The sequence below is a fragment of the Liolophura sinensis genome, chromosome 1, assembly GCF_032854445.1.
Source record: "Liolophura sinensis isolate JHLJ2023 chromosome 1, CUHK_Ljap_v2, whole genome shotgun sequence".
In the NCBI taxonomy this organism is placed as follows: Eukaryota; Metazoa; Mollusca; class Polyplacophora; order Chitonida; family Chitonidae; genus Liolophura; species Liolophura sinensis.
The window spans coordinates 64,673,519-64,687,910 of NC_088295.1; the positions used below are offsets into that span (position 1 = coordinate 64,673,519).

Consider the following 14,392-nt stretch of genomic DNA (forward strand, 5'->3'; position numbering starts at 1 on the left):
CTGCACAAATCAATGGGAACAATTACTCGGACATGGCGCTGTACTGTAATAGAACTGATAACTAGCATTACTGGGTCTGTTCCAGATCACTTCCTTCCAGGCGTACGTACACGAAAAGGGATTACTCATTTCTTCGCCGAATGTCTCAGAACTAGTCTTATTATGGACTGCACATAAGTATTCGCGGAGAGACTTCTTTTCTTTACTGTATAAAGGCCAGTGATATCATAATGACATACACAGGTGATGGGAGGCGGTATCTTCATTAAGCTAGAAGAGGTGAAGAACGGCTGGAGATTATACGTCATTATAACAGCCGTTATTGGGGCTGTTCTTTGCCATCTCGCTGGGAATCGGGCAATGATGGTTGTGGAAACGGCTGGCACTAGGCTGTGAACAATACTCGTCAGGCTGTAATTTACGGTATCCTTAACAAGGGAACACGTCGTAACAATGGTGAACAGCGGTTTTGCCTAAATTCACCAGTGTCATAAAGCAGCCCCAGTTTGCCACCCAAGACAAAGTGAACGACGATATGGAAGCCGGTGTTGAATGTGTTCGAGTCCAAGGTTAAACGTATCTGTCTCTCTGATATTTATAGACAGACACAACCGTGTGAGGGTTGACAGTCCCGTCTCACCGGTCGGCACAGCACACGACTGGATACAGCCGAAAACGCCATAAAGGACTGTAATCATTCATTATTAACTAAGACAAAGAATACTTCAAATAGTTGTTTTTATTTGTCAGCAGGTAGTTTTTCAACCCGCCAAGTAAAGCGATGTAGCTCAAGTCAACAAGTAAAACGGTCCGAATTTATACCACAAAGTTTGCCTGGGGCATTCCATAATCGCCAGGCCCAATGCTGATCCAGAATTAGATACGGTTGTAAATCTGTATCCAGCCTAAAAATTTTACTCGTGTTCATGAATTTTTTTCTTTCCTTTCATCTAAAATGCTCTGTATCATCAGATAAACTGGATTTACGGGTAGGTCAAAGATTATACCATAATAACCGCGAAGTACTTTAACTGCCATCATTTAACTGGAGTCGGTAGGGTCAAAGCCAAAAAATTTCGGCCTACTGCCTACCTGATGATTACAGATTTCAGAAGTTGAAAAATGGTATGTTTACATCTGATAATACTTGAATGTTAACTTGCTATAATTAAATCGTAAGCCATGCCTAAGTTTGTGGGGTTCGAATCCAATGATCAGTTCCTTAAAGGAACAGAATCCAAATTTGAGACTACATAATGAAGTTCAGTATTTGGCCACGGACGTTAGAATTGTCAGATTTGTCTGAACACAGCTCTGTTTATAGCACAATTTCAAGTCCTTCTATAAATAAAAAAAGGTGGTTTAATCAGGTTTCAAGTCTTGGTGGCGATCGAAATGTTATGATGAATCGGTCAAAAAGTCTTGCAAACAAGAGGAATGAGGAACTGCACGTCCTGGTGCACTTTCACACACTTACGAAAATCTCAAGTTACCTACTATAATCACCAATAACAGCACCGTTCACCATCGATATGCTACATTAAGATGTGGAACAATGGCTTACGTACGTCATACGGACATTGTATCAAAATCCGGACCGAATTTGGATTTGAACCCTCTGTAAGGCACAAGAACAAGTTATAACCACTTCCATAAAGACTGAAATCTCCACAAGTTTCTCCAAATCCCAGTGTACAGAAGGCCCAAGATCTGTACATGTAGCTCTTTAATGCTAAGAAAAGCTACATTTGTAGACAATCGTTTTAATGGTCATCAGATTTTCAAGTGCTGACGAGAAATGAATGATCATGCCCTTCATAATATCTTCATCAGTTAGACAGATATGTAATACGGTTTTTCTACTCTTGTAAAACAAAACCTATATCAACAGGGAATTAGAAGCACATTGCATGTCAGCCAAGTACGTAAGTGGAGAACAGTGGGCCCGCATCACCATTCAACCGGAGGCAGCATATCAATCTGAACGAATTATCATTATTTCCGAGCAGTCAATAGTTCCCGATAGTCAGAGACTTTGAGCCGACAGCCAAATAATTTAAATAGCCCCATCACTACTAGGGCGTTATATATACTTTGGGGACTAGGGTTATGAAAGCTTTGGGATGGATTGGTTGAAGTAATTCCGTTGAAACTGTGAGCATGGGGAGGATGTCTGGAAGCCAATGCATGCGTTAGCTGTGAGAAGAAACCATTCCTCGGGTTGTATACAGCATTTTTCTCATTTACTGGGGGTTCCATTTTTGATAAACTGTAATCCCAATAAAATAGATGAAGCAATGACAGAGTTGGACGTTACAGCACACTGACTTTCTGACACTGGCAGTATTTTATTAGCGGTAAAAGGTAAAGAAACACACAGTGAAGATTGAAGACACGAAGGACACTGGTTTGTATACTTATCAATGCAGTGAGTTTTCAGGCAAACTTAGTACAAAAGGTTGTGAACATACATCTTTGTTTCTGGCTTCGAGCCAGAGGCAGTTTTGCTACTACAAACTGGGTTATGGTCATGCGGAAGGTTACACAAATTTACACTGTTATACAGTCCCTGGAGAAGGTCCAGCATAACAGCTATCAGCAGTTGCCACGCCGGGCCCTTCCGACATATATCAGGCCTTGGTGTACTGCCTAGACTGCCAGGGTTTACTTGATTAATAGAGGTATGATCTAAGAGATCAGTACCCGTCAACGGTCACCAGAAGGCTATGTTTTACAAGGCAATTACCATATAATAACCAGAGGTACTGCTTTGCACAACACAGGCAAGGCAGGGTCCAATAACACCATGAACAATCTCAAACGATAACAGTACATTAGAACATGATGGTTTCACAAATGCTGACAAATAGCGGTGTACCGCGTTACCAGTCGCAAAGTTAAAACCTACAGCAGGACAACCTTGTATACTTCGTTTTCTACAGATAGTACTTTTAATCTGGTGAAAGAACGATATATTTCCATGTACTGGTGTAACAATCATTTATTGAGTATATTACGTGACGAACGCCCTTTTGACTGCTTCATAAAATGGGTTCTTCGACTGTGAAATGACGGCATACACTATTAGGATTGACAAATTGTACAAACAGTTTATAAAAAAAAGAACTAGAGATTCGTGCAGTTGGATGTCTGTATAAATAAACATTACATACCTCGTGATGATTACGTATATTCATAAATGGGTCTTTGGCATGTGTTGCTGTAGGTCACAACGAAGAATACTAAATCCCGTCTTAAAGTAGTTCCTTAATCCTGTTTTAACCCCGTGACAACGCAAGGGTCAAGGTTGATCGAAAATCCTTCAAACAGTCTTTTTATACCCATCCTAAATGACTTGCCTCACAAGAGTTAGGAAGGCAGACTATGGAGGACATTCTATTAAAAACAATACAACTGACTGGACTACTGCTATATATAGTAGTACATCTAAAATATTCATCATTCATTCAAACATTGATGGTTGTTGGGCTACAGCTGAAACACAGAAACACAAGGAAACCTTGGCACCTACCACGTAGAATTCTATTTAGTGCAGATTGCCTACCTGGGATGATGGAATGGAAGAGGCGAGTCATCAGCGAGTAGATCCAAATGACTGTCAGATCCAAGTTCGGAAGCAAACTACATTGGTGTTCGTACACAAAACTTAGTTATTTAAACAGATTTTTGGAGAAAAACTCCTCTATCAGCGGACTGCTAGTATCTAAAGCGGCCGGGTCTAGATCTAGAAGAGTCTCTGTAACAAGTTAAGATAGCATCGGCCTGCTGGAGATGGTCTGTCATATGTGCAAACAATTCAGCCAGATTTATTCCCGGTCATTTGAGAATTGGAGTCGTTGTCAGCCGGCGAACACCAATATACCGCTTCAATTTCCCTCTGATTTATTACTTCCATCAAAACAAACCAACATTTTAGGGTACATTAAGGAAGCTGTCAAAAAAACTTTTATTAACCTCCGAGACACGAACTTCTTTGCCAGATAGTTGCAGCACAACACAGCAACAACGCCTTGTATAACTACCGATGATACGCCCGATGATGCTAGAACGAATTCCGACAAGACAGCGTGTACAACGCGGATTAAATTCCTTGGTGGTCTGGCCCGAGATGTCCGCTTTGTGGCCGAGTAGCGCTCCTAAAGTTCCATTCCTGGCCAGAACGAGTAACCATTAAAATATTTTGCCCAACTGGTAACGGTATAAATTGTGCTTGGGTGAAAACGTCCCAGTTAGCAGCTGTTCAAACGGCCCGTTCAGCCGTGCTACAATTCTTGCCCTTACAGACGAAAGAAACACAGCCAATCCTCTCCAATCCAATAACACCACTTAACAACTGGATAGCTCGGTCCCAGAAAACATTCCAACCCAGGCTAGGAGGGAAGAGACGGCTATCGGCCCTGTCTTCTCCTTACGCAGTCAGGCGGCTTGAAGGAACACGTGCTTTGCGGTCATTACGCTAGCCATTCAGTGCCGACAAGAGTGGATCGAAGCACTGAATAAAACATTTACTCTAGTCAGTAAAAAAAAAAAGCATATCTCTATGATTAATTAGCGGTAACTATATCAGCCAAAATGATTTTTTATATAACCAGTTTAATAGGCTTGGCCACACTTATATAAAGGGCCGGTAATAACATTTTCGCCTAGCTCTTTCGCTGTATGTATCACGTTAGGCTTTCACAAAAAGAGGGGAGAAGTACCACAAAGGCGGGCTGTACTCCTGCATCATCACTGAAAGCCATGTCCAAGAAAGACGATCAGTGGCGCCACCTTGTACCTTATAAAAATTTCATCGTCTACATCGAGTGTGAACCTCATACACTTTACAAGACTAGGCCGACCTGACAAACGCTCAGGACGATCCCATAAAAGCGGAAAAACACTGTCAATCAGCAAGAATAAAAAAATGAAATAAAAAGGCTGTAAGCATCTGTATACAAATGGTGTTCACAAAAAATTTTCACTTGAACTCATGAAGTGTACTGACACATAAAATACCCACCTCAAGCTGTAATAAACATAAAATAACTCGTAACAAAATAGATTTCAGAAGATCTACATGAAATAGAAAACTATGTGAAGTAATGAAGGAATAAAAATAAATACATTCTGTAACTTTGTGACCTAACGATAGCTTCTGTTCGCAAGATTGTCATTTACAATAATGCGATGTAAAATATATATACACCCTTAAGATAAATGAACTATTCCATAAATGCATATTTATAAATATTTATATACATGAAAACACAGATGTATAAATCACGCAGCTCATATAGGTGTAGGGTTAGAAGCTTACACAACAACCTTAAGTAGTTACATCATTGCAATTAGAATCCGTACAACGACAACAAACGCAAGTCCACGGACAATGTGAACCGTCTACAGTGTGGATCACTTGGGTATTTTAATGTCCACTTCTCCCAGCATATCTGGCCTGTTTCCCCAGCAGGCTGATTCCTCCCACAATCCAGCGTGGCTAAATTGGCCCGGATCAAGAGATCAGTCGTCGTACTCATTTGTCAGGAACAAGTACACAAATGCCGCGCGTTTTCTTTCGTCCGGATCATCACGGTCCGGTTTCGCTGAACTGTTTCTTGAGTCGACCGTGTGTATAGAGTTGGGTGCCCGCAGGAATATCTCTCCGAATAAAGACGCTGGAAGAAAAGAGAAAACAGCGAGAAGTCAAAAGATGGAGACAAATTACAGCCAATTTGATTAACAGACAAGCTGTTTTAACAATTAATCTAACGTGTCGCCTTATACACCTCCAACATCATCATAGAGGCGAAGAGGCATGGGGGCCCATCATGCAGTGATAATACAGGACAAAGAGGCCCCCTTATATGGCTGCTGTTCCGTTCTCATCAAGGGTTTACTGTATTTTCATTTATTTAGGTCGTTAGGTTCTTGAAAGGTAAAACACTATAAAACAAGCAACCATATCACAATAAACGCTGCTGTCTGGAACCTGAAAAAGAAATAGTTAGTCATGCAGGACCAGAATATTGAAAATATATAACATATAACGTGGTTGATGACAACAGTATCTGGTTCCGCCCATTAGAGAAATACGATATTTTTAACTACCTGACTATTTGTTCATTATCACCAGCCAAGTATGACAGCTTAAAACGATCGCCAGCTTTTCCGCTTAAAATGCAGTTTTAGAAAATAGGTTTTATACCATGATTTTCCCACAAGACCTGACCACCTTCTTCATGTGAAATATATCTTTCAGCAGTGTTCTAAAACAAGTCATGTCCCCAGTATACTGAAACATGGCTGCTCTATCACTTACAAAAGCTAATTGGATTTAATGGTCTACTTTTTTTATTATTTTCTTGTAACAGAAATATTCAAATGATCCAAACTTCTTAATGCTGCCTCACTAAACAAAATGACCAAATAGTTAAGCTCACTCTTGCGGAGACTGCAATTTCACGACGTGTCTGTTTATTTTCTTTTTTCCAAAAATACAGCACGATGGGGTTAGAGGTGCAAAATGGCAGTGTATCCTGAGTTTAAACAACATCTGAACTCTGGCGACAGGCAACAGCATAAATGCGAATAAACCACATCAGTTTGTTCTCAGCAAGTCTCCATATCAACCAACATGGTTAAATCATGTGCCCAAATCAATCGACCGGCACGATTTCAATAATTGTAACCAACATACAGAATCCAACTACACATCAAATGAAATGGGCTTATGTCACTCTTTTTTCTGAAAGATTCGATTCACCTAGATGCATTTTTTCCCCGGGATTATGGCACGAATTTTTCAACTTGGGAGTATTACCAAATACAACAAACAAACAAAAAATCAAACGGTAATAGTGTACATTGCCTCTGGAAATACTAATGAAACTATTTTTCTCCACATATATGAACATCACCATTTATGTTGAAATGGCTAGTCAAAAGGCATGTCTATAAACTATATTTTGCAGCTCAGACGTACATACAGACCTACATACAGACGTACATACAGACGTGGGTTTTCCCCGGTCTCTGACCGCTTTCCTCCCACCATAATGCTGGCCACCGTCGTATAAGTGAAATATTCTCGAGTACGGCGTAAAACACCAATCAAATAAATAAATAAGTACATACAGACATAAAATATGACTGAATGGGGCAAGTATTTATAGCTGATCTATTATTAGGGTATTCATGCGCAACACCTCTGTACAACACTGTATCTTCTACAGAGTAAAATGGTCATCACATGCCTACATTATCATACTAACGAGAATATTTAGGGTGACATCATCAGCTGAAAATACATCAATGCTCACTATAGCTAAAATATGAAAGCTTGGTTGAGGTTGAAGTATGCATTTTACATCAATTTTAGCCCGTGCAAAACATAGTTGTGCCTTCTGCTCAATTCACCTGGGGAAAACGAAAACAAGATCCCTATTTATGTCTCATCCAAAGCAAAACCTTGGAAATTCAATATCATAAAAAGAATAACTTCACATCCTCTACAGTTATACACATAAAACCTAATGCATGCTGGCCCGTGACTTTCAACAGATCCCACCGACTACATATTGCATGCTATTCCCAATGACTACATAATTGTAGCGCTGGAATTTCTTCCGCCTCCATATATGTGCCTGTCACGTAATCTGACGAGAAGTAGTTTGAGAAATTAAATTTCCATGTTCGCCATTTAGCTAAATCCTACAGATAGTCAAAAGCGAACGAACACAAAGCTCTGCATAGAGAAGCGCACATACATTCAAACCGCCAGTCCATGCTAAGAGACCAGAATTGTCTGCTGGCGGATCAAGCTCAGACAAAACCGTCAGCAATATCACCATGCAGACGTCGAACGTAAATTATTTCTGAAAATCCAAAGGCAGCAGTGTATGGCAGTGAGTGGTAGATACTCCAAGTAGCGACCGAATCGAGTTTTTCTACCGTCCGCATTTAGCGTTGATTAGCACGTATACAGAAGGGAATCAGCACCGTTCTGTGGGGAATAGCTTTTAAGTTACTCATTGCCGATGGCAAATATAAAGTTGATTGTACCCTGATTCATTTCCCATGAACAATACCGACACTATTTGGACAACCAATTGTGTGCGAAAGTATGGCGTTTCAGTTTTCATTAAAGCTCAATCCGTTACACGATATTCCCTTAAGCCGACAGACAAAGATCCGCAGCACGGTGCGCACACGTAAGCGGAATCAAATGATTCCATCGTGCCTCCTTCGGGCTGATTGCTACAAATAGAGGAGCAGTGTCACTAGGAAGGAGAATATCGGGCTGAAATGCCAGCTTACAGCCATAATGACAATTCTGTAATAGAAGCTTTAAGTCGATTCTAACCAAGTCGAACTAACTGAACCGGAAATGCGTCTGTATTGGGAGGTTCGGTGTTGATACAAGACGTCATGGGTTTCCCTTCAGCCGTCAGTTCTGCTGACTACTAAGGTACTAAACCAGGCATGTGAGAGCTAGCCAGTCAAACCTGAACATTTGTAAAGGAAACTGAAAATATGCCATCCTCAGATATGATCAATACGTGGTAATGATTTTGGAACCGCTTTTGACATGACAGAAATCTGCAAGTGTATACATAGGCTTAAATGGGGATCCGTGACGAGCATCTGTAGATTGGGACTGCTTCTATATATAAAAATCACCTCAATTACCCTTTGTAATAAGGGTGCCATGTCTGTGATTGGACTTGCTTCACTGGCATCCTCTCTTCCAGCCTTACAGAGCACCATGTCTCAGCAAGTCCCATTATGTAAGATGTGTACAGGTAATCCCAAAGAAAATGAAGCGAATTGACGGAAATGTGAATCCCCTATACAGCCTTAGCCAAAATGTAATTTTTCATGCAAGCGGGATGTTACGAGATTTAAGTGTCGATAAAACGAAGCGGTGGAAAAAGTCGAGAGAACGTACAAGTTAAAACTTCGCTGGCTTAGTGAAAATCACTTCATTAAAAGAACTTTTTAAAACAGTATAACAGAAGACCTTGGGAGCAGGCAGACGATACGTTAACTACTAATTCAATAACGCAACTGGGTGGAAAACAATGACAGTTGAGAAGTAAGGCGCTAAAGTCAACGAACCAATATTTAACGGTTTATTCTGCACGAGGCCATTCTTCTGGTAGTCCCATCAATAATTACCCAATGCAACTAAACTATTTCCCCGTAACTGGGTTCACTGAATGTTGATAAATACACCTAGAAGAGTTCAGACAACTTGTCAGACAAATAAATCCTTTATTTTGGCAGACACGCATGAAATTTTTCATGCCAAGTCAGAGTTTCACCCTATGTTTGTTCTGCTTTCAACATTATTTCGGTCGTATCACGATGGTGCCAAAATCTATGCAGATAAATTTACAGTACTCCCTCACTGGAGTGCCATGCCAAAGACAGAAGACATGAGACCCAGTCACAAGATAGTTAGTTATACAGGGTTGACTATGCCATTGTGCTAAGAGCTACACGAAGGCATACCAGTAATTCCAAGCTTTGTTCTCCTCTAGGTGCATGGATGGGTGCATGGTTCTAGATGCACTAGGTCGGCAATGGGCCAATTAGAATATTGTTTCAAATCCCCCCCCCTTCCCCACTGGATTGGTTGCAGCTGGAAGAGCTGTCAGGCATCTGACAAAGGTCGGTGTTTCACCCATAAACTTGACCCGTGCATGTGAAAAATTTTTCAAAATGATCAAAACCACCAATCCAAAAAATAAACAGACACATACATATGTGCACAGACGAATAGTGAGCACAGGATGAGTGTACGACTCAACTCTGCACAGGCAACTGACAAACAATTTAAGTCAGGGCACTTGTCTGGTCCTTAAGCCAATGCCTAGAAGAGTTTTCAATCCGAGGACACCGTTAAGACGAAGGCGTCGTCTGGGCTGGAGTGCTTAGAGATGAAAGTTCATTCTGAACCGGCGGCCAATGCCAGGAAGGTGTTCCAATCGATATCCGTGTTAGAAACCTGCGGTAAAATGACCCTCAGCCTCTGTCAGCGACGACAATGGACAATTGAGCAGAAAACACAAATTGTCCACCGAGATTTGGTAGATGATGAATGAAGGAGTTTTCCCTGTTAAACTTGGGCGAATGGATTTAACCAGGTTAATTACAGGTGTTGGAAAGCTGGTAGCTGAAAATTGATTAAATGGGGATTAAAAGCTGATAAATAATCATGTTCAACGCAACCCTCGCCAATCTCGTGGGGGGTACGGATTGAAATAATTGTATTGGGCGGCAAGGGTGCAATCATTAAAGAAAAACATACAGTTAGCGGGTATTAAGGCCTAAATCCGGGGTCAGACTTGGGGATACCGAGACTAGCTAGGGTAATGACAATCAACCAGACTTAACACACAAATCAGCTCTAAAAGGCATCTGAAGCAGAGTTAAGGAAGACAAATGAAGTCTGAAGCGCCGAGTCTTTTTTTGTACATAACTTGAGGTTAAGCCGGATCCCTTGCCTGTATTTAAATAACACTAAACCCAAGTCTGCTTTGGCTTCTAACGGAGTAGACATACATCATTCACTACCACTAAAACAATAGACTTTGTATTTTAAAAAAAAAAGCTACCGAAAGAGAAAGGGCATGTATGGCATGTTAGGCGCAATAATCAACCAAGTGCGGTGATTCGTTAGGCTTTAGGTTTTCGGTCAAATATGTGATGAGTTACACGGACACTTACTCTCCAAGAACACATGAATGGTACGAGGCAGATAAATAAATAACTTTCCCAGATCTACAGTGATCCAAGAGCATGAGCTAGTTATATTCTTGATAAATATGAAGAGGACGGCTATATCATGTGTATACAGAATGTTTTTTTCCATTACCTTAATCTTTATTAACAACCACATGTTTGTTTTAACGCAAAGCTCATGGCCAGAGGTCAAAGAAAATTCCCACAGGATGTCTATTGAGTATAAGGTTTGTTTTCTTACACAACATCTCCACTGTCTGATCTCAAAAGATGGTACATAGCACTCAACAAGAGAAACAAAGTTGTCAGTACTATTTCACGGAGGAAAATTTAAAAATTTAATGCAGGGTCATTGAGGATGAAATGTGGTGTGTAAACATTTTATATACTATTTCCAGACTCCTTAACGCGCACAAAAACGACGCACGGAATTACCTTCCAATACATCATCCTAGAATGCCGCCAGGAGAGCAAATATCGCTGCTTCAGCATTTCCAGACAACCTTAATACGTTACCGTAGATGTAGCATTGCAATGAAGTTATGGGCAGTCCGCCTTATTCCTCTACTCGAGACGGCTATCTTTATGTGACATCAACCAGATGGTCAGACTGTCATGTCCAAGGGGGCCAATCTATTCGAAAGTCCTACTGAGACTAGGAAGGACTTGATGGCTGTACAAGGGAGGCATCAAAGCCATGACGTCCCATGAGACAAGCTCTTCTAATAATACAGTCCTGAAGTTAACGCCTTTGTCGGCTAGTCGACAGCAACTCGACCAAAGCTACTGAAATTTAGATGAATTAAGAGATACCCGGATAAGAACTACCTTAACGCTGCATCTTTTGGCCAAGGGACAAAAAAAAGTTAGGAGGGTCTGTCCAAAGATCTGAAGGCCATTGCGCGCGAACCTGCCTGCTGTGCCACATTTACACACGTTAAGCCTCAGTAGATCAACGGGCAACAGGAATGGCTGAGTATCAGTTGGCCGATGTAGCGAGGCAATGGAAAGACCCACCTTATGGCGACACAAGGTTTGATCCCTACTAATTGCACATTTAACTCCCGTGGAAATATCTGGAGAATGACACAATTGCTGTCACTCCGGGTTTTAAAACAGAAATAGACCCCCTATCAACTGGAAAGCTTTCAACTGCCCACTTTTTTCACTGATTTTCCGTCATCCCGCAATGGTGTGCTTGATACGTTATGGTGACCAAGAGGTGTCTACAGGGGGGAATCAAAGCCGAGTCGCCATTACTCACCCAGAAATCAGTTACTGATTAGCCCTTTATGTCCCATGGGCGGACTGTTGTAGAGTTTATAGGCAGTTTCATTATACTAAAACGCCATTACAGAAGATGCCAAGCAATTGGGACGGGAGAACTGCGGACAGCAAAATACCGCTAGGAACCTATACTCAGATAAGACCTTACTAAAATATAACATAAAAGCATGTATCCTTTCAATGATGCCAGATTTCTTCTGTTTTTACAAGAAAACACAACACAATGACTATATATGCATCGATAAAGTATTCCACGTGACGTTTAAAACGAATATCTTTTTATTTTTGTGATGTTGCATAAAAGAGATATCGCAGATTAAAGTAAAAAAAACCATGCACAGTGAGAAAAATCCAAAGCACAGCCATGTCATCAATTTCTATAACACCAGAATCAGCTATTTTTGTTGACGTCACCTAAACCCAGTTTTTGGCTTTTAGGCATTACCGCCTCATTAACATGGCGCATCATATGGCCTCATAAGAATTTCAGATTAAAAGTTATGAAGAATAAATAGGGCTCTGGTCGGTTATATTTGTTTCCATCCTTCTACAGAAATAATTAAAGGTTAAATAATTTCTTGTCTTTTCCTTGAAGCATTAATTGTAAATGTTTATATGGATAAAACTGAATTGGAGAACTATATTTTCCATACTCGTCAAAATATTTACACAAGACACCTTGATGACTTATCATTCTATGAAACACACTTACAATACTACATTCCATAATTTCTCAAACACTTTATAGGTATAACTAAAATGATCTAAACAGCTCATATAAACTGATGATACACACAGAAACTAGAACGAAAACAGGATAATTTTGTCATTTTAAGCTATCCGAAAAACTTTTTCTGAAGGAAAAGAATTCCTTCTAAAAGAGTAAAAATCACAAGTCTGGATATTCCCATTCAGGCAAATTTCTCTCACACCGGCACTATAATATCAAAGTCCTGCACACGTGCATCAAACCATAATTCTCGCAAGAATCCTTCATTTTATTTTCATCATTCAAACTCCTGGAGTAGTCTAGAACCCAGCGTAATTTTTTGGGGTGAAGTTGGCTTCATGTGGACAATGATATTCTAATTACACCAGGCAAGTTTTATCATCTTACTTGGGTTTCATGGCGATGACTTTTTACCGCCTTTCTTCTCACTATGTAAATAAGGTGTGATACGTCAAAAGCTATCGACAGTTAAATGCCAGGGTATAGACACTGGGCAGAAAGTTTATCCACATGGTTGACGGTTCTCCTGTCTGTAATAGTTGAGAGTTATTAAATTTATTTTGTGATATAGTTATCTATGATAAATGGCAACTGTAACGTTTGAGTCTGTAAAAGTCGGCTAAGATTTCAGAGTGATGATATAAAGGTAATAAATGAAATCCAGTTAGAGCTTATCCCATTGCCATTCAGAGCCAAAACTGATTAGTCTTGGCTGCTTCCTGTACAAGTTTTCCTGTTCGTCATGAAATGTGAGCAATTACCACCTATGGCACTACATCATCAATAAATTATAACATCTCTGATTAAAGGTGTTTACGGTCTATGATAAAGCCTACAAATTCCGGTGGAGCATGTCACGAAGTCCTGGGTAACTTTTGGACCGGCTCTGCTCCAAACAGACCATTCTTCGTCAATGATAGCACAACCCAGCAGAGATCAATGCTAGAGTCCTCATCAACACAAACCCTTGTCCTTTGTCACATAACTTCTCACATCTATAATGAAATGGACACAAAACACACCGGCGCCAACCCATTTACCTCGATTGCTTTTCTTCTATCTTTCCTTTTCTTTGAGTAAAAAATCTTGACTTGACTCACTCCATCAATTCAAATGGTACACAAAATGCCTCTTTTTATACAATGCATTAATACAAAGCCATACACTTCACGCAATGTTAACTGCTATGTACAATAAACAACCAAGGCTGTCTCCATAAGACCAAACGAACTGAATCAAGCTTGAAATGACTTCCAACATTTCTTTCTTCAATTTCATCTCCTTTAACCGCCCATAAACCCGATCTTAAGTTTTTGAAGACCTTACATCATATTTATCCATTGGGCTAGCTGGGCTCTGTTGGGGTCTTCAGACAGGCAGGCATCTGTATACATCAGTATTGCGATTTATCAACCATTCCAAGAGGAAAACCCCCTTGAAACTAGAGTAAAAGATAGTCTCTGACTTACATGAATATGTAAAAATGGCAATGAAAAACGAAGTCATTGGCTGCTATTTGAATTAATTTATAGTAAGTTTGAAGCCAATAAGTCCCGTTGAAAAAAGAAAAACATGAGAAAACATGAAGAGAAATACATTAATACCTTAGCAACTTTCCTTGCTGAA

The 14,392-nt window shown here is 40.3% G+C and overlaps 1 protein-coding gene across 3 annotated transcripts in view; it reads right to left on the minus strand.

Annotated features, from left to right (window-relative positions):
* Positions 1–2,316: 2,316 nt before the first annotated feature.
* Positions 2,317–14,392, minus strand: part of LOC135481884 (inositol polyphosphate 5-phosphatase OCRL-like) — a 69,616-nt gene continuing 57,540 nt past the window's right edge. For all 3 annotated transcript variants that reach the window (XM_064761647.1, XM_064761648.1, XM_064761646.1), the window contains one exon: positions 2,317–5,678. In XM_064761647.1, the coding sequence (XP_064617717.1) occupies positions 5,524–5,678 (155 nt within the window). In that variant the 3' untranslated portion in view covers positions 2,317–5,523. The remainder of the gene's footprint in view (positions 5,679–14,392) is intronic.